The sequence below is a fragment of the Medicago truncatula genome, chromosome 5 (genome assembly GCF_003473485.1).
Source record: "Medicago truncatula cultivar Jemalong A17 chromosome 5, MtrunA17r5.0-ANR, whole genome shotgun sequence".
Lineage (NCBI taxonomy): Eukaryota > Viridiplantae > Streptophyta > Magnoliopsida > Fabales > Fabaceae > Medicago > Medicago truncatula.
In genome coordinates this window covers 7,043,675-7,063,449 of record NC_053046.1, presented here as the reverse complement: position 1 = coordinate 7,063,449, position 19,775 = coordinate 7,043,675, and the positions used below count along the sequence as shown (strand labels likewise).

The 19,775-nt window shown below is 33.3% G+C and overlaps 1 protein-coding gene across 3 annotated transcripts; it reads right to left on the bottom strand.

Moving 5' to 3' along the window:
* Positions 1-3,699: 3,699 nt before the first annotated feature.
* On the bottom strand, positions 3,700-14,435 carry LOC11413511 (histone-lysine N-methyltransferase SUVR5). Of its 3 annotated transcripts, none has more exons than XM_024785127.2 (12): positions 14,111-14,435; positions 10,974-11,517; positions 10,303-10,605; positions 10,096-10,206; positions 9,813-9,923; positions 6,782-9,592; positions 6,294-6,455; positions 5,725-5,841; positions 5,549-5,652; positions 5,325-5,462; positions 4,813-4,900; positions 3,700-4,250 (listed from the first exon to the last, which is right to left on the bottom strand). In XM_024785127.2, exons 2-12 carry the CDS (start codon positions 11,442-11,444, stop codon positions 4,143-4,145), a joined length of 4,524 nt encoding a protein of 1,507 aa, XP_024640895.1. In that variant the 5' UTR covers positions 11,445-11,517; positions 14,111-14,435; the 3' UTR covers positions 3,700-4,142. The 3 variants fall into 3 exon arrangements, with proteins under 3 accessions (XP_024640895.1, XP_039690470.1, XP_003611873.1); XM_039834536.1 differs by lacking the exon at positions 14,111-14,435 and adding an exon at positions 13,877-14,070 and having other exon boundaries at positions 5,558-5,652; XM_003611825.4 differs by lacking the exon at positions 14,111-14,435 and adding an exon at positions 13,877-14,069.
* Between the last annotated feature and the right edge of the window lie 5,340 nt (positions 14,436-19,775).

Sequence of the window (19,775 nt, the reverse complement as noted above, 5' to 3'; positions counted from 1 at the left end):
TTTTATTCATTGACCAACGGTCAATAACAGTAAAAGTAAAATTAACGATAATCGTAACTGACATTTTACAAAATCTATTCTATAAATACTTCACCTTCATTCATAATTTTCACATCATTCTCAGAATATTTATCAATACTTTCAAAATGACTAAATATTTTCTTATATGCATCACTCTATTTGTCATTGTTTTGTTCCTTATTAGTATTATCAATATTGAAGAATTAGCAATAGATTATGTAGGAATAATTATATTTAGTGTTTTCCCATTAATAGACTTAGCATGGATTATTACCATTTGTTCTGGTAGAGACATATTAAATCTTTGTCATGGTTTTTTGTTATTGTTGTTATTGAATAAGATGATATTTTTATGGTTGGTATTCGTGACGAAGTATTTTGCGTTGAAGTGGGATAATGATTTGGTTTTCCGGTTTGTGTTACGATGAAAGACCTTGTAGGATAGCGGATGGAATTTCGTTAGTTGTCATGATAGTTGTCCTAAAGTCATGTCTAATAGAGATTATAATGAACCTTTGAAGTTAGATTGGGAAGATGGTCTAAGATTATAGGTGGAATAACACCTTAATCCATTGAAATGTCCATACTTATTTCATAATATTTGTGTTATGTCATTTAATATATTTCTGATTTTGTTGTCGCTACGCTATTCGATTGTAATTATTCATTTGCGTGATTCATATTACATTATTTGATAAAATATATCTAAATTTGTGCGTCGGCACGAGTTACACACTAGTATCACATAGAATAACTCAACTATTTTCCGATGGCTAACATAAAGAGGAGGACAAGGACGAGCTAACATTTTTTTTTAATAACAAATGTTAGTTATTAGGTTAATTTTTTTTTCATTTGTTTGGCTTTGAATACAAAACCTCCAATTCCTTACTTTTTACTCAAATAAGTTGAGCTATCCAATTTTCTCATAGACGAGCTAATGTCACTAGAGAAATAGTGTATATTGAATATTACTGAGTTGACCTTACACTCATATGAAAATTATTGATTGCCATTTAAGTATGGTTTTTTGTATTTGTATATCATTGCGCTTGTAAATATTATAATTTGTGTGGTCCATCATGTTAATCATAAATCCAAAAAAAAAATGCAGACTATTTTTCTCTTCTTTTGATATTTTTTTTCCACTTTATATATGGTTGTAAAAATATGATGTATGTATTTATGATCATCAAGTCGGCAGTGTGTATTCATTCATAAAGCGCACATTTATCTTGCAATCATCATCACTCAATTCAGGACCACTAGGCCTTTAAGTCCTCGGCTGTAAAAAGTCATTTTGTGTTAGAATATGTATATTTTTCTACATTTCTCCATATTATTAATAGGATAAATTTTCACACATATAGAGAGATATTCTTAAACTTTAAATGAATAAATTATGTCAAATTGATTTTAATTAAAATTTAGTTGAATGAAGAACTGTTTATGTTTATATACATAAGTCAGAAAATATATTTAGATTCATTCATCTAAAAGTAAAGTTAAACAAAATATTAATTCTACTAAGTGCTTGTTTGGTCTTGTGACTAGGACAACAAAATGTACGATTAAAATCACATCAATGTAGAAGTTGGATTTTGTTACTTCTGATTATCACGGTTGAACATGCATTGGAACGTGAGAAATGAGTGCTAAGAGCATCCATAATAGAGACTCTATGTCACCCAACTGCTACCCCTCATCTTTGAGGTCTTAAATTTGTTCCACATTGACACATCACTTTTTAATAATTTTTTAATAATACTCCCTCCGGTCCTATTTACAAGAGAAGTTGACTTTTTAAATACATTGAATAATGTATGTATCTAGTCAAGAGCCTAAATCAAATACATAAATTATTTAATGTATCTAAAAAGTAAATTGTCTCTTGTAAATAGGACCGGAGGGAGTAGTACCTTATAGGTACTGAACCACTTCAATGGAGACCCTCTAACAAAAGGTCTAATTGAGTCCCACCAATAAGAAATAGTTCTGTTACTATCCCAGAGTTCATGTTAAGCTGAAAACTTTTCAGATTGAATTCTCAAGGGATAATACTATTTCATTGTCTGTGAGAGACAGTGAAAGCAGTTTTCAGTTTCACTTTCTGCTAGCTGCATGCATGGGTGATGGAGACTTGAAATGAAAGAGACTAGCAAAATCAAATATATAGATGTAGCTAAAACTGCAAGTAGGAGTAGGACACATTTAAGAGCATACTTGATTGTGGTTTCAAGATTGAATGGTCTATATTTTAAATTTAGTATCTCAATTTTATTTTTTTAAATATCGAAGTAAACGTTGAAACCTAAATTGTTCGATCTTGATCTAATGACAATTGATATGTCTGATGTCGATTTAACTTTAACACATGGTAACAGCATTGTCCTACACTTACTATGTCATCTGTTACTTTACATTTTACAAAAATTAGTAAAACATAGCAAAACTTTATGACAAAATTACCTTATAGTTCATATAAATAAACATCGACAAATTGGTTTGGCCTATCTATGCACATACTCCATATTTCATCAATCATCTAGTGGTCCAATGTGGCCCCCCTAAAACACGACTTGCACTGTGACCTCCTCTTAATCCAATATCGAATAGTTCCTTTCTTCTATTTATGCTGCAGCACTGAAGGCAGTAGCGATAAAGATCATAATGAGCGGGAAGAAAAAAAACATAATAGTAAGAATTCATATTGAATAAATATAGATAGATTGATTAAAAAAATTAGTGAAATAATACAATGAAGAACCTTATTAATAGATTGAGTTGGGTTAACTAACTCTCTAACCACCTAAACTTGTTAACCCAACTACTTAATTCTAGTTGAATAGACATATTGTAATAGCAACTTTTTTCTTTTTCTTTTTTGGTCAAGGTGGCTAGAAATTCATCTATTCATATGAATAGGTGAGGAATCCATAGTTCGAACTTCAACCCTTACATATCTTTGTCAATTGAGTTATACTTCCGAGATCATGATACACCCACTTTCTACCATAAATAATTTTAAATAAAATGAAATCATTCAGAAAAAAAGAAGGAAAAAGGTGTTTAATCTTCTTTTTTTAGAGGAAGACGTGCTTAACCTTTTGGTATTTTGGTTTGTAAAGCATTGAATTCAAAATCTATATGAATGGTGCATTTTAAGAGATAAATTTAGTAAAAATGACTTAAATAGACTTGTGGACTTCAATTAATTAAGAATATGCAAATATTTATCTTTCTCTGTAATTTGTGCACTTATTATGTCCCACTCCAAAGTATGGAAGACAATCAAAGATCATTTATCTCCCTCCCAATGCAGCAATAATCGAACTCAAAACCTTCAAATTCAATGTATGTCTTTTTACCACTAGCATTTTAAAGTAACAACTAACAAGTAGTGACTACTCCTTCTCTCCCTTCCATACCTTGTGTAAGATGGTGATGGCTACACTATTTATTGGGTTTAACAACGACGCTAACTTATAAGTTGAGAGGTGTCACTCTTTATAAACTCTTATAAAAAGTCGTATCTTTTCTATACACCCCTTCATGCCCAACACTATTGGGTTTGCTGCGTGTATATAAATGGTTGCCCGATCAATAGGCTCTGATACCATATTGAATTGTTATATTGCATCTAACTCATCATTAGAAACCGGACTTTCAGCAACACAATTTACAAGCAAGCTAATTGTATAAATAAGTAACTCAGCAAAGAAAAGGAGGACCAAATATAGCAAGCATATGTACAATCCTGCAACACTACTAATGAAATTGAGCCATAGATCCAAATTTAAGAGAGAAATCATATCAGAACTGCAGAAACACTTCTTTTGTTTTCCGCTGGACTTCTGCTTCAAGTAAAAAATATCGAAAAAGCAAGAGAAACTACTAAAACTACTCTACCAGAGATGGAGGCACAGTACACGGCTAGCAAAAAATCCAAATCCCTTGAACCCTATGAAGTTTTCTATAGACAGCCGGCCAATCAATTATAGCCTATTTTACAAGTTACCTGCCTCAGGAAATTGATTGAATTCATTTCATCTTAATAAATTGAGCATCAAATTGACAAATCTGAAAATATTATTGCAACAGAACACGCAGGTGTTGAGGTTCTAGTAAAGGCGTCCCCTACATTTTGATGATTCACACAAACATGGAGATCCTTCCCCAGGCACAAGCTCATACTGAAATCCATATGTCAGTTCTTCACCCAGAGCGATCTGTCAACAAGAAACAAAGTGAAATATAATCTATTAGTACAAATTAAGCTACTAGAAATTTCAAGTTCGAATCACAATATAACACAATATGAAGTGATGTTCATTATCCATCAAGCACAATACAACAAGCATACTCCAACCATTTCATATGAATTGATGTCTTTGATGTTTCATTTTTGTTTTGATGTTTCATTTTTGTTTCAAAACTATTGATGTTTTAAAATTGTAATGTTTAATTAATACTTTCGACTATAATCTTAGTTGACAGAAAGAACTTAGAAATATGTAATGCAATAAATGAAAGATACTGAGGAATTGATGAGGATAATTTAGTCCAAATGTTTATCATTTCTTAATCTTTATGCACAAACCTTAAACATATATAGAACAAAGATGATATTTCTTTATCTTTGTAGCACATTTAATAGAGCTATATGACCTACAACTGTTTATAAAAATATCTCGTTGCACATCCAATGTTTCCTCCTACCGTACCAATTGTAGAACATCATAGACAATGGATCATTATCAAGGAAATAGTTGATTAGAGGAGAGCACTTACGTCTTGACTTGCATAAAAACCAATGTGTGAACGCTCACAATCCATGCTCTCTACGAGAACTTGGTGACTGACAAGATTGGGCGAGCAGCTACAATAACAACAAAAGGTAAGAGCGAACCAACACATTTTTTTTAAAATAAATCATAATGTAGTAAACAGTTGCTACTTGCTAGTGAAAAAAGTTTGCTGTAGAAATGATAAAATTGATGTTGCTTGAAAGAAATAGTAGTAAAATTCTTCTCATGGTGTTTTAGATGGTTGCCAGGACAATATCAAAACAAATAACAGTCATTTCTTTTAACAAGGTGGGCATAAAAAGTCACCCTTATATTGATAACAATATTAATGTCAGTCACATTTCAAACACCTGATATTATAGCATGTTATATAAAAAAATAAAAAATAAAATAGCAGAAAGTAGCATGGTTTCATGGATGATTGAAAAGGCAAAAAGGTTCTGCAACAACAGCAACATAACTGATAAATAGTATGTGAAGGAGATAAATGCTTACCTATGATTGATGAACCTCGACACATTTCCATTTTTAGAAGCATCAATCACATATTGGGCCTTTTCTTCAATCATTCTGCTCATATCATTAACACGAGCATTGATGTCATAGAAATAACTGCAATTCCCTGTGCCGTATCTGGTGTTGATATACACCACGTCAGTAAATAGGTATTTATACATACAAGTAGTTCAAAAGAAACAACATGTTGAAGAAATGTAAACCTTTTGCGCCTGTTGTGTGCCTCCTGCACATCTAAAACCTCTCCTATGTACTCACACACAAATGTTCCACGCAGAATAGCTTCGCCAGCCCTTACTCCCCATCCCTACAAATCACATCATAAAAGTCAATATGACAAGCCTCGTGAACCATTTAAGTTAATCAAAAGAAGAGTAACCTTTTTCTCTGTTTTAAAGACTTCCAATTTGACCCGTACTCCGTTCTGCAATATTCTGTTTGGACAGGATTTATTGCATCTGCACATACGGTTACATTCGTAGACAAGGTAACCTTCCTGCAGTTTTGTAAAACAAAAGTATTTGACAAAATGAAAATTTGTAAATAAAGGAAAAATAGAGAAGGAATAAAAAGCAAATATCTTCTGAATATACACCACAAATTTTGAAGGGAGCATAAAGGCAAAGTCATATGATGATAATAATATTCGAATAGTATTTCTAAAAAAATCTTAGACAAAAATCAAGACAATGTTATTGACACCTAAGCTGAGTCACTGAGTCAGCAAATTAAAAAATACTATAAAAAAATACATATATATTTTGCAAACTGCAATGACAAAAAGGAAGACTTCATTTATTAGTAAAATAGACATAGTATCAGCTCGGATTTTATACAAGAAGGGACAGTGGAATTATCTCAAGCAAGTAAAGCTTAAAAGGTCCAAATATTATTCTCGGCTCAGATTTTGGATAGAATGGCAGTTTACAATTAATCAAAATATTTTACCTCCAATATTAATCGACCGTTATGATCATATGGGAACCTGCCACGCATTGGCTTCCCAAATCTGTCTTTTGCATCCGCATAGTCATCACCAAAAAGGTATACATGACCACATGTTTCAGGACAGCAGGATGAATATGAGCAGGCACATCCCAATTGCGGACTCTGCAAACAAACAGATGGATTAAATGAATTACATTTTATATCTTCAACTTAAAAGTTAGATGCATGTATTACTTAAAAGTGAAACGTACAGTGTGGCCAGAGCGTAAAACATCTTTTAAGGTTTTGCAAGTAAAAGGATTTTTGAAAAAGTTAGTAGAATATAACACACACACGTGCACACACTAGATTATTAAAATGATGTCTTCGGAAAAACCTCTAACCTAATTTCTCAAAAAAGTGATGTGATATGCATTTATTGTTAAAAAATATATTCATCTCTGGCTACAATCTTATCAAAATGAACAAATTAAATCACAATGAACTACCTCTGAATCAAGACCGAGGGATTGATCAATTATTGGCTTCGTAACATAGAAGAAGCTATCCCAAGGTTTAGAAGAGATAATATCTGGTTCATTAGATCCATCAGCATTTAGAGAATGTAGAAGTTCTTGATCTACTACACAAATAACAGGAACTGATTCCTTTCCAAAGCTAATGTCATCACACAATACTACGGCCTTTTTCCGTGAACCTAGACTTTGAGAATTGATTATGCAGTGAAACTCGTCGACCTCCCACTCATCACTTGCAGGATCAGAAAAATTTACAGACTTCGGTATTACAAAACCATTAGGAAGAGATGCTAAAGGAGAGTGCAAGGCTTGATCCTTTAACAAGTTACAACCTTTTGGACAAACAAACCCCTCATGGTGCCATTTCACAACAACATTACGCTCGCTGCAAAGTTTTGCTGCCTTTAAATAGAGCTTTTCAGACAGAACTCCAAATTTCTCTTCCAATGAGGCTACAAGATTAACTTTGCAGCAAGCAAGGCGAGCAACTGATAAAATATCAAGATTGTTAGGCCGAGGCTTAGTTTTCTGAATTTCTGAAAACAAAATTTTGGCAACAGCTGAGCATTGATTTTCTGACAATCCACTAATATATGTTGTTTCTGTTACATGAGGTTGCACGGTTGTTGTTTCTTCCAGGCCAATTGACTTTGATGCCTGAATGCATCGCTTTAAATTGGCATTAGCTTTATTTCTCATTCTCAATGATGCGGCTGCTGCCAAACCTTTTTTAAATTTAGGGCGGCTCAGTCTGCCAGATTTTAGTTTATATGCATAATAGCGAACTCCCCTCTTAGCAGGACGGTTGCTAACCAGATTGGGGCCCATATGAGCAGCTTGATGATGTCTGCCTAGGTCAGGTAGTAAATCAAATTTCAACCCACAAAACCTGCAAGCTAACCTCCGTGGACCACCTGGAGTCTTGGAATTATTTTCCATAGAGGCAGAATTTCCCTGGTCATGCTTTACCACCGAACCTTCCCCAGTAGAGAAAGCTTGCTGCTCATGAGCTTTTGATGGCTTAAAATCAGCGTGATGAGCTGATAAAACATGCTGCCATAATTGTTCAGAACTTCCAAAATGACTCCCACAAGGAATGCATTGGAGAAGCATACACTGTTCGACAAATGGCACATGATGTCTCTCCTGAACATGGGATTCCAGTAGTTTCTTGTTGGTAAAAGAATCCAGACAAATGGCACATGCATAGCCTCTAAACAGCCACTGAGCTTCCTTTTTATGACTGTCCATCCAATGGTTACCAAGTGCTTGGTCATCAGGAAATTCTGTGGAGCATATCTTACACTTGATGGCATTTTCATTATCGAAACTATGATTAATTGGGGGTGGCATGAGCAAGAGAGGTTGCTGTTCTTCTATTACAGGGGTTACATCCATTTCGTCATTGAATCCCCACATCAATTTGATTCTCTCTTTTTCACTAAGAATCAACTTTGTAAAAAATTCTCCAACACCAGTAACTTTAGAGGCTTCAGTCAAAGCCCATTGGAATTGGACATCCTTAGGAACTTGGTTTCTTAGTGATAAAATGCTTTTGAATAGCCTATAAAAAAGCTCACATGCTTCATGCAGTTGTACCTTCTGCTCCCACGAGCTGCAGCCCTTCAAAAGTTCTGAGTACACTTCTTTTGATACTATTCTACTCTTCCCATTTCTTGCTCGCTTAAGCCAACTTGGAAGGTGGATCTCGCAGTACAAGGAATAGCGTTTAGGAGCTTCCCTACAAGGATTCTTATTATCAAATGGAGGAGAACCTATACAGTTCAGAGCCTCCGTTGCAACATGACCCTCTTCAGAATGCATTGGCTTCCCAAACAAGTTGCTTTCTCCATGTAATGAATCACCAGCAATGGATGGCACTGGAACCACTTGCAGTGGAGCTTCAACATTTACCAAAACCATGTCTTTGCTGAACATGTTCTCTGAACCAGTATAATTTTCTCCATGCTTCCTCTTTATAGTATTTTGGGGTAAACATGAGATCTGATCTGTTTCAGTATAAGGCCGGTGCTTCTTACAGTGTAAAGATCCAGGTAGCGCCCGATGCTTACATTTAGTACCCACAACAGTTGTACCATCACACATTGGAGTATCAATTTGACCCGGATTTTCGGCATTTCCTGAGCTAGCCAAAAAACGAGAAGATAAATGCACACAACAATATACATCTCCTTCATTTGCCCATCTTACACACTGTCTTCCCTTGGCTTCAATAAAAGCTATACATTGTCGATTCTTACTACCGGGCTCCGCAGATATTACACCAGCCATTTCATTTATAGGTGTTAATTCATTTTCTCTGGTATGCATGAAACCAGAATCAGCAGCCTCAACTACAATATCATTCCATTTATCGGTCAAATTACCGGACAGATCATTTGTGATAGATACCTTTCCAATATTTTCAAGCTTACAAGCCTCAGCTTCTAATGTGCTCAATGTCTCCTGATTCTTAAAGAAACCAGGGTCATTCACAAGAGCAATAGCATGATCTGCACCCTTGAATTCCACTTTTGAAGCATGTGTATCTGCACGGCGAACTTCAAGTTTAGGCCTTTTTCTAGATACCTGAAGGTTTGTTTGGTATGGATCAAGAGAAATCTGCCGAGGAGTGTCTTTGCTGCTAGATAAGGGAGGTGATGGCGTGAACCATTTCATTATATCATGCTTCCAGGTTTTCCATTCAGAACCTAATATTGGTTGAACTGGTGAGTCCCAGAGATTGTTGACATCATTCCACAAAATAGAATCAAACAATTCCTGAAGAGGATAAGAAATAAATCAATCAAACCATTCAGTAAAAAATTGTGATCACTATTTGAAATGAGGCATGTGCATTCATTGTTGCATGTGTGTTATGATTTCAAACGAAGATCTTGGAAAGAAGCCCCACATTAGACATGCTTGGATTAAAGATCATGCAACATAAATAAACCATTTTTTTTCAGGATATACAAGGGTAGCCAAAATTATAAGGTACCTCCTTCAGAAGTTCTACCGATTCAGCACTATTTGTACTCTGACATCGCTCAATCCAAGAGTGAGAAGAATGCTGTAACCAGTTGGCACTTATGTAGTGCGCCAGGATGCTCTGTAAGGAAAATTTCATGGAAACAATAATCATTGTGTTTATATACAGAACTAAATTACAGTAGAACTTGGAAATTTTATAGCCATGATACTGCTCAAGTGACATAAATTGCAGATTACGAAAAGATATATGACCCGTCCTCCCTAAACTATCATCAGAAAATGGAATTTACATTGTGTATCCTTAGAAGCATTCTTCCAAAATCAGAATAACCATTACAACGAGAAGCCTCCATGGCAAATGCCTTCCAGACTTTCACATCACGGGCAGTTTCTGTCAAAGCCTACAGTATTGTAGAAATTTCCAGTTAAAAATGAAAATAGATAGAAACCGAAAAAATAGGAAGCGGAGAAAAGCGAGTAGCGTAACCATCACATACATTAAGATGAAACTGATCAACGATGTTCAGCATGCCAACAACTAGCTTTTGCATTATAAACCGCCGTGCAGCTGTTAAGTCCTTTACCAATTTCAGTCCTACTTGATGAGTCTTGTATGCAACAGGATGCGGATACTCATCAATTGACCTAACAAGCAGCATATCTGCCCAAGAATAAATCTTTGTGTGCGGAAAAAATATGACAAAATATTTCTTTCGGTCATGAGTTGGTTTTGCTCTCAAAGTTGATAATGGCCAGTCAGCCCTTGCACATCGGATACCAGCTAGCCACTTCCCTCTCCACTAAAAAGGATAGAAATCAGAAAGAATAGAAAATTAGCTGAGCTTACATTTTAATTTCCCTTTTCTTAACAACGCCAAAATCTTATAAGCTGATAAACTAAATATACAAGAGGACATTACTGCCATAAAGAAAACATGAACATAGATAATTCCTCGTGATCAGGTATTACACATTGCATGCCAATTAGAGACATTCAAGGCTTTGTCGATAAATAAACAGCATTTCGGATTGAGTTACGAGTAATCAACCATCACATTGTAAGGAAAATAGCATTCATCCATCAGAAAAAGAAAAAAAAAAAACGAAAGAGAAAAAAACTCCAGAGAAAGTAAACAACTAAATTTTGGCAACAAAAACATTTGGTTACCTTGACCCACAATGCAACAGATGCATCCCCCTCTAGCCACTTGGGTTCTGAAAAAGACAAGTCTCCTTCCCTACCGTTATTTGGTGATTCACTGTCAATTGTATCAACCACGGAGAGAGAATTCTCAGAGGTTAAGTAACGTTCATTTATCATGTCTTCATCAAAATCATGGAAACCACCGTAACCCTTTTGGTCTTCCCCTTGACAGTTACAACATGAAGCTCCATTGCATTGACAATTCGAATTAGTCAACAAATCAGCAACATTCTGTGTCCCGTCATCTCTCCTTTCTATCTCTAACTCTTGCATGTTATGCAATGATCCATTCAGTTGACCGTCGACCAATTTAGCTTGTTCGACATTTTCAGGGCAATTAGGTTCTTCCTGATAGACAAAAGCTGTTCCAGAACCGCGTTGAGGGCAATCAGATTCTCCAGCATATTGAACACCGGAACAAGGAAGTATTTCCATGATGCTACTCTAAAATCCAGTGCTATCTGATCCAATGCACGTGCTATGATTGATGACTCCCTATCTCACCACTCTGCTCAAGAAAATGTCATTCCACTAATAAAAATCAGAAAATGGTGTTTTGGTTTCAATTTAAAATAAATAAAGGCTGAAATAAAAGAGAAAGAAAACACATTGAAACTAAATGGCCCAAGTATGTCAAATTCAAAAATGCTAATGAATAAATGCAGCTCAGTTCATGAAGCCCCCACCGTTGAGGAATATAGGAAGGTTAGATGTATGTAACCTCAACCCATGAGCAGAGAGGTTGTTTCTACAAGTAGAACCTAGTGTTCACAAGATAGTAACCTTACCATTACACCAGGATTCACATTCAACTTAAAAATACTAGAGAAAAATTATATTGCTGTTAGTTCTATCTGTTGAGGAACACAAATATGATAGCTCTATCAAAGTTCAAATAAACTTTCTACTTCGAACTTAGTTTTGACTTTTGACTTTTGAAGGGGAGTCAAATTTGGACGAACCAATAGTGCACTAGAGAATTGAACTTTCTGTTCATCATACATTACATATTATATACTGTATAGATCACCGTTAGATACGGTAGCAAGGGAAATAAGGCATTTCCAAATGTCCCTGGATAAACATCTACAAGGGAAATCAACCATCTAGATATAGCATTCAATAGGTGAAATATTTAATGGAAAACTCATTTATGTTGAAATATGAAGCAGAACAGAACCAATCCAAAAACCAGTGTTTAATAGGCACATTTTATTTTATTCAAGATTTATTCAATTCCATTTCATGCTAGATTATTTAAAATGTTTGTCGAAGCTTCATTACGGTTTCTTGGTACAAAACCCTTCATAGTTTTCTTTTACAGCAAAATCTTCACACAGTTACTACTAACTAATAAATACAATTAAATTAGTTTATTTATCAATGACAATACTTGTTTAGCAAAAGTTTAAATGACTGCATATGATAATGAAAGGAATTATGAGTTCATAAAAGAGGAATAAAAAAGTCTGAATTGGTTAAAATGAATAAACAGAACCATATGCAAGATAGTACAAAATAATCTCTATAAATTACGATATGATATGATTCATGTTTAAGGTATTCTGTTATTTATTTATTGTGTTCTGAGCGCATGCAGGGGGAGAAACTTGATAACTTTTTATCGATATTGTGAGCCTAGCGGCGAAATACAGACACACTAAGTGCAAAGAAGTGGAGAATTGCGGGTTCGAACCCGTGCATTTGGCTACTTATTTGTTGACATAAACCCTGCTTCAGTCAGTCCAATGAGAATTAACAAAGTACTCAATATTTTCTTGATTAATTCCCAAATGGGAGAGAAATCATTTAATAGCTAAGAAGCTTTAGTAATTAAACACCATTTTAAAAGAAAAAATCGGTATCTTTTCATCAATTTTGAAAAGAATAAATTCACAGCAAATTTAATTCAGTCCAAAACATATTTGTTTATGGAAATTTTCAATAAATACACACACTGCAAATATAAACACGATCTGTTAGTAACTACGTTTAGTTAAATTCGCTAGTTTTTTTTTGTCCGCAGACGAAGTGGCAAGCACTAGAATCTCATACACACAACTGTTAGGCCCAGGTTCGAACCCGGATGAAGGTATCCCGCCTAGCAATATCCACCGCATTCACTAGTTTATTAATGCAACAAAGAGTGAAGAAAATTTAAAAAATAATAGCATTAAAAAATTAATCTTTAAATTTTAAAGTTTAAGGAAATAATCAACCTCTAAGCCCAAAAAATCCAATAATTTTTTTTGTGTAAAAAATAAGTTCTTCAATAAACAAAACAAAAAATCCAACCAAACAGAAACAGTAAAGATTGTGATTTTGTGTTGCCAATGAAAACAGAAAGCTAACAATTGTTAAACTGCATCAAAATCAAATGTATCTAACAACTCTCACACGTTGGACATGTTATGTTCGTACTTTCAAAGTACAACCAATCAAAACCCAAAAAAAAAAAAAAAAAAACATTTTTTTTTTAAATTTATTCACCCAGTTATTATGGTATATAAATCAAATTATCAAATGATCAAAGTACCCAGAAGATATAAATCCAACACAGCAAGAATACATAACATGCAAATCCAATTAGAGTCAAAATGTTAAACAATTATTACATTGAAACCCAAAACCCTTAATCACAAATACCCAATTGCATAAACTGGTTAAATCCCTGCATAATTGTACATTAGCTAGTAAAATTAAGATAAACCCTAACCAAAATCATGGTATATAACATTATAAACATGTAATGTAATTGCATGTAATAAAAATTTGCTGCAGAACCATATATAATTAAAATTAAATAAAAAAAGTGCATGAAATATATAACCTCGACACTTAAAAGATGTAAAGGGGTAAGATCTTACCTCCTTCCATTACTAGTACGTCTTTTTCTGTCACCTAATGAGAAAATTTTATTTTTTCTGTTTATATATAATAAACATAAAGTACCCAATTTATATGTGTTTCTAGGTCAAAGACCATAACCAAATTGACTGCAAAATTATATATGTGTGACAAATAAAATATAAAATATAATAGATTTGGCTAAGGGAAAAAAAAAGACTAGAAATTAGGGTAGTGCAAACTGCAAAATGTACCTTAAAATATGAGATGTGGAAGTTTATGATGGAGGGGTGGTGGGTGGGGTGGGGTATGAAATTGGTTTTTATTTATGTGAACAAATTTGTTTTGTTTTGTTTTGTATCGTTTTTCTCTAATAATCGATCGATGATGCCTCACTGGTTTAGATGTAGAAAAGAAAGTATATAGATTTATTTTTTGAGGAGAAGATGTAGATGTGTATGTATATGATGTATAATACCAAGTGCGGCTCTAGGTTTTAGGCATTGAGAGGAAAGAGGTTATTATTGGGTCAGGTCCCGTGCCCAAATTGAATGAATTTCATATACACAAGGAAAAATATTATTTATTTTTTTGATAAAATAAATAAATAATGGTTTGGGTTCTTCTGGGACATGTTTGGTTTTTGGGTAAAATTTACTTAAATAAAAGAGGGTGGATGAATAGAGGTGATTGAGGATAATTTGGAATCATGAAAAAAGAAATGAAATTTGAGAGGTGTAAGATGAAGTGGGGTTATACCAAGACCAAAAAAAGAGATGGGTCCTAAATTGTAGGTGGGTCTGTGACTACTCTTGTTGAGTTTGGGGTAGAGAGAGTTTTTCAGTATTCTGCAGCTTGCGAAAAACAGCAATTGGTAAAGTATGTTTTTTGATACTAAACTTTGGATATTATTAATGTATAGGTCATGTCTCGGACTCGGATCTGGATCCTTTCGATTGTTCAAACACCTTTGACCATATATATCGTAACACAGACAAATGGTTAAGATCAAAACATATTGGACGGCATGACGAAAAGGGCAAGAGAGGATCCGTGTTCGTCACGTCTCTTTTCCGTCTTATAGACTTGACTTTTTTTTTGTTTGGTAAGATTTAAGATAAAAAGAAAAAGTTTTTTTCCTTGATTTGATTATTCTTATACTAGTATGATTTTAAGTGTTGCCATAAAATGTGAAATAATATTAAGAAAAAGATAAATATAATTTTAAAGATGGGTTGGATTTGGTATTGTAGTAGCTATGGAAGGAGAGGTAATTTGGGAATTTTGTTTGGGTTGAATGGGGAAGACACTTTGTTTGTAACGATGGTCATGGGAAACCAAACGACGACGTATTTGATGATTTAGTCATGGGTAAGTGGACCCCACTTGCACGGCTGTACATCACTTACACTTGCACATTCTAATGTGTGTAACTAAATTTTCATGTGTTTTTGGACTTGCTGAGTTTTGTTAGAGAACACAAAAATGTTCCAGGGTTATAATTAGAAGCACAACGAGTTTTATGTGTTTTGAGTGAATCATTTGCACTTAGTTACGCATTTACTTCTCCAACAAAAAAGTTAAATATTTACTTCATTCCACCTCTATTATAAACAAAAAATTATTTTTAAATTTGTTGTATAACTGACGTTTTTGGTTTATAACGATCAGATACGTCAGTTTTTCAATAAATCTAAAAAAAAATATTGTTTATAATAGTGGTCGATAATCGTATATGTTAATTTTTTTCTTAACCCCCAAATTATCAATTGAAGAGGATGACGTCTAGTTGACACCTAAAAAATTAGATTTATATGATGTATTCTGCAATTGCCGTCTACTTTTAAACTTCCATTCATTCACCTCCTCTAGAGAGAAAAAGGAAATCAAACACAAAATAAATTAATATTAAATGCCTTTTGTCTTTGGGAAGGGAAAAAAAAACTTCTATGACTTTTTTTTCGGATTTGCTTTATGACTTGTTTAGGGGAAAGTGAAAAAAAAAAATCATTTTTTAAAATAAGATAATGTAATTTTCTTAATATGATCTAATTTTCTTTTTTTTTTGATAAATTAATATAATCTAACTTGAAACCTTGAGAATGCTCATACTCCCAGGTCAATACTACCATAGTAAATACCTTTTTTTTTTTTTGCTTTTCTTAAAGGTGGTACTTTTTTTTTTGTTAAATAGTTAAAACAAGATTAGCAAATGGTTACTATCTTTATAAATAGGAATATCTATTTTATTTTTTAACATAGGGATATCATATCTTGAAAATATGGATTGATTATCTTATTTAATGTTTTTAAGTTTATATATAGAATATATGTTGTTTGATTAGAAGGGGAAAAAAGTATATTGTGTCGTTTAAACACACAGTTTTATCATATGTTCGTTGTTTTTTCTCTTATTCAATGTGGCATCTTGAGTATATTCAGAGACAATCCTAAATTATTGATAATTTAGTGGACCAACTATTCTTCGTGAGAATTCTTTTAACAAACCTTGTTCCAAATACTTTTTTCCCTTCTCTTGTAGCCTAAATCATCCCAACACTCAATTTCGACTTATTTGTTAAGGAAGAACATTGTTTATTTCTCTTTGATTAGACTCACTCCACTAGTTCCATATTATGACCCACTCTTTGGTTTTGGGCTATAGTTATACATATTATGTTGCAAACAACGCTTTATTTCTCGAGTTTGGACACATTTTCTCTCTGACAGTTTCAACGTCGTTTTTTGTGACCCTTTGTTTACAATTTATGGTTGTTTTTTATTCTCATGGACGACCATCCACATCAAAGTCTCGTCCCAAATGCAACTATTGTCACCGTTTAGGATAAACTATTGTTCGATGTTGGAAACTCCATAGTCACCCTCCACGTCCTTAGATTTTCTCTATCTAGCACTATCCAAACCAACGGTTCTCCCAAGGCTTTTCAAGCTACTTACGAAAATTGTGTTTTAATGCGTAAATACGTATAAATTTACATATTTTAGGTGCTAGAAACGAATCAACTCTCCAATAGATTCGAATTTCAATAATTTTGTACTTGAGACTGCCTTAACATGCGTGAAATCGTGAATTTACCTTAAATTATTGTGGATTTGTACCAGTTGGCCCAAATTTACCCTTAATTTAATTTTTTTAGAAGTTATGTATTTTTTTAATTTGGTGGATGGCTTACATAGTTTGATTTAAGTTTATGAGCGTGAAACTTTATTGTGATGATTTGGTATATTTTTGCTTTATAATTAAGTTGAAAGTTTGGACTTTCGATTATTGAAGAATGTGTTATATAAGTATATATGTCATGTATACATAATTTTTATATTATTTGAATATGAAATAAATTCAACGAGTTTACGTGTTGAATCCACTCAGACTTTTCACCTTGGTACTATCTTATAAATCGCATGCCCTCCTCTGTCCTTGGTGACCAAGTCTCCCACTCAGTAATATTTGCTAATACTTTGTTACACTCTCTTTCCGATGTTCTTTGGGTCCAAATGTTTTGTTTGTAGTATTTGTCATAGTCTTTGAAAAATTGTTGGTTTGATAACTCACGTGTGTCTAAATGATTAAATAAATAACATTATCAATGTAATGATATTTTATGGTCTTATCAATGACATGTCATAAAAAAAAGTGATTTGAAATACGAAACATGAAATTTTGTATAAAAAAATGGCTAATATTGAAAACATGATATTTAGAAGGACACAAATTGAAGATTTTTTTTTTTTTTTTACGAATTCTTATCCACCGACTCCAATGGCGTATGTGAATCCCCTCTTCTCTGAAATATTTAGCCAATATATCTTTTCCGTTGTTGACATATTTTGGTGCGACAAGGAACCAAGAAAACAAAGAGATTAAGTAAAAATTTAATATAAAATAAGAAAATCAATTGAAGTTAATAAGGCGAAAGTATCACACATCTACCTCTGTTATGTGTCTGGCCACATAGTTCGCATACAATGACAAATCGTATGGGACACTGAGAGATGACTCCGTTAGTTGTTTTGGCAGTGTATCCTCCTCCTAATCTATCTTTGCTCGATGCACTTCAAGTTGGTTCTAGTTGTGGCTCATGCACAAGCTCTAGTCGTGGTGCATCTGGTTTGCCTCTCCTAGCTTTGCACTGTAGCTGAAGCTCCTGTATAACAGAGGTAATCATCTACTCCATGTTCTCCATAATGTGATAAATGTGTATGTCCGTAGCAAAAACATTGATAAAAGGCATACAAAAATCAATTTTTCCCTAATTCTCACACATATTTCAGATTTTAGAATCCAGAACGTCAAAGAATAAATTTCAAATTTGAAATATGAATCAAATAAGTCTGATAGGAAAAAAATGCAAATCAAAACACAATATTTGAGCAAATATGTACTATCTTGTGTAATAGTTAGAAAACTTTAAATCTAGTAGTTAGAAACCTTTAAAATGTGATGGATTCAAGCTAGTTTAGACAAAATATAATACAATACGATGGGTTTCGAATTTTGGGGGATTTCGAGAGATTCTTAGGTTGAAATACAGCACGGGAGAAATACAACAAAGAGATTAAAAAGTATGATTATTACTTTTCTCATCCTATTATCTTCTCACGCGCTCTATTTTTTTACAAAAATGTCCATGAGATTTTAGATTATATAATTCGAACATAGTTTGGATGGGTTTGAATTATATAATTTGAAGTATGCTTACATATAAGCAACGATCAGAATCTCTCTCATTTCAACAGTTGCAAATTTTACTTTTAAAAAGGACAAAAACAAAGTAAAAATTGATAAAAACATGTCACATAACATAATTTTTTTTATAAAAATACAACCAAAAAATTCTCAAAATAAAGAAAATTAATGCAAATTCAAGGGGCATAATCCCTACAATGGGAGTCTTAATCTTTTATTTTTTTCCCCTAATTTTAAAGAAAAGTTTCGAAGAAATCTAATCAAATAGCCCGAAAATCAGATTTTTAACTGTGAACAACCAACAATGACCTAATATAGAAGGATAAGAGTTAGGAAGATTATATGGTTCTTGAACTGGTTATCCATGTTATAGACAAGCTCAAAATTTGAGCTGGTACAATTCATATTGTACAGTATGAATTGTTGTTCTCTAAATAAGGGTGTTTTCGGGGTGCTCGAATTCTATAATCTGAAAAAAGTAAGAAACACGCCCTATTTTTTTTGTGGTTTTCGGATTATAAAATCTGAATTGGTGAAATACTCATTTTTTCATCCCAAAACAAGGTGAAAACTCAAAGGTGAATCTGCAAACAAACTCAAACAACCAATTTAATAGCATACAACAGCAAAATTCCTACAAACAATATGATAAAATCTAAGTCCTCGAAATACCCATGCTTTCGGATCTGCAACGTTGACGCCCAAATCATAGATTCAATTTGTAATTGACTTATGTCGATCTTTTAACATGAACTAAACGAACACCATGACAAGACGCGAAATCAAACGCCGCACAAGACGACCACTAACACCACGCCGCAATCAGACGACGAAATCACAAAAGAAAAAAATTGATATATGTGAAAACCACTTATTTAGATTGAAAGAAAAGAGGAAAAAAGATGTAGATGAGTGATTTTAGGTCAAAAAATGACCTAAAACCACCCCACCTTGATGAATGAAGGAGAAAGAAAGTTTAGAGAGAAGTTTGAGTTTCTCTCACTAGAAAACTAGGGCCGGCTATTATAGAATTGATTTACTTAACGCTCAAATTTATTATTCAACTGACTTTTAAACAAATGTATGCAAACATAAATCAATTTAAATTTAATCCGCTTTTTATCAAAATCAATTTTTTTCAACGCAAACAAGCCATTATCCTAAAAAATAATGTATATGACTTAAAAAAACAAACTCATGTATGTTTGGTT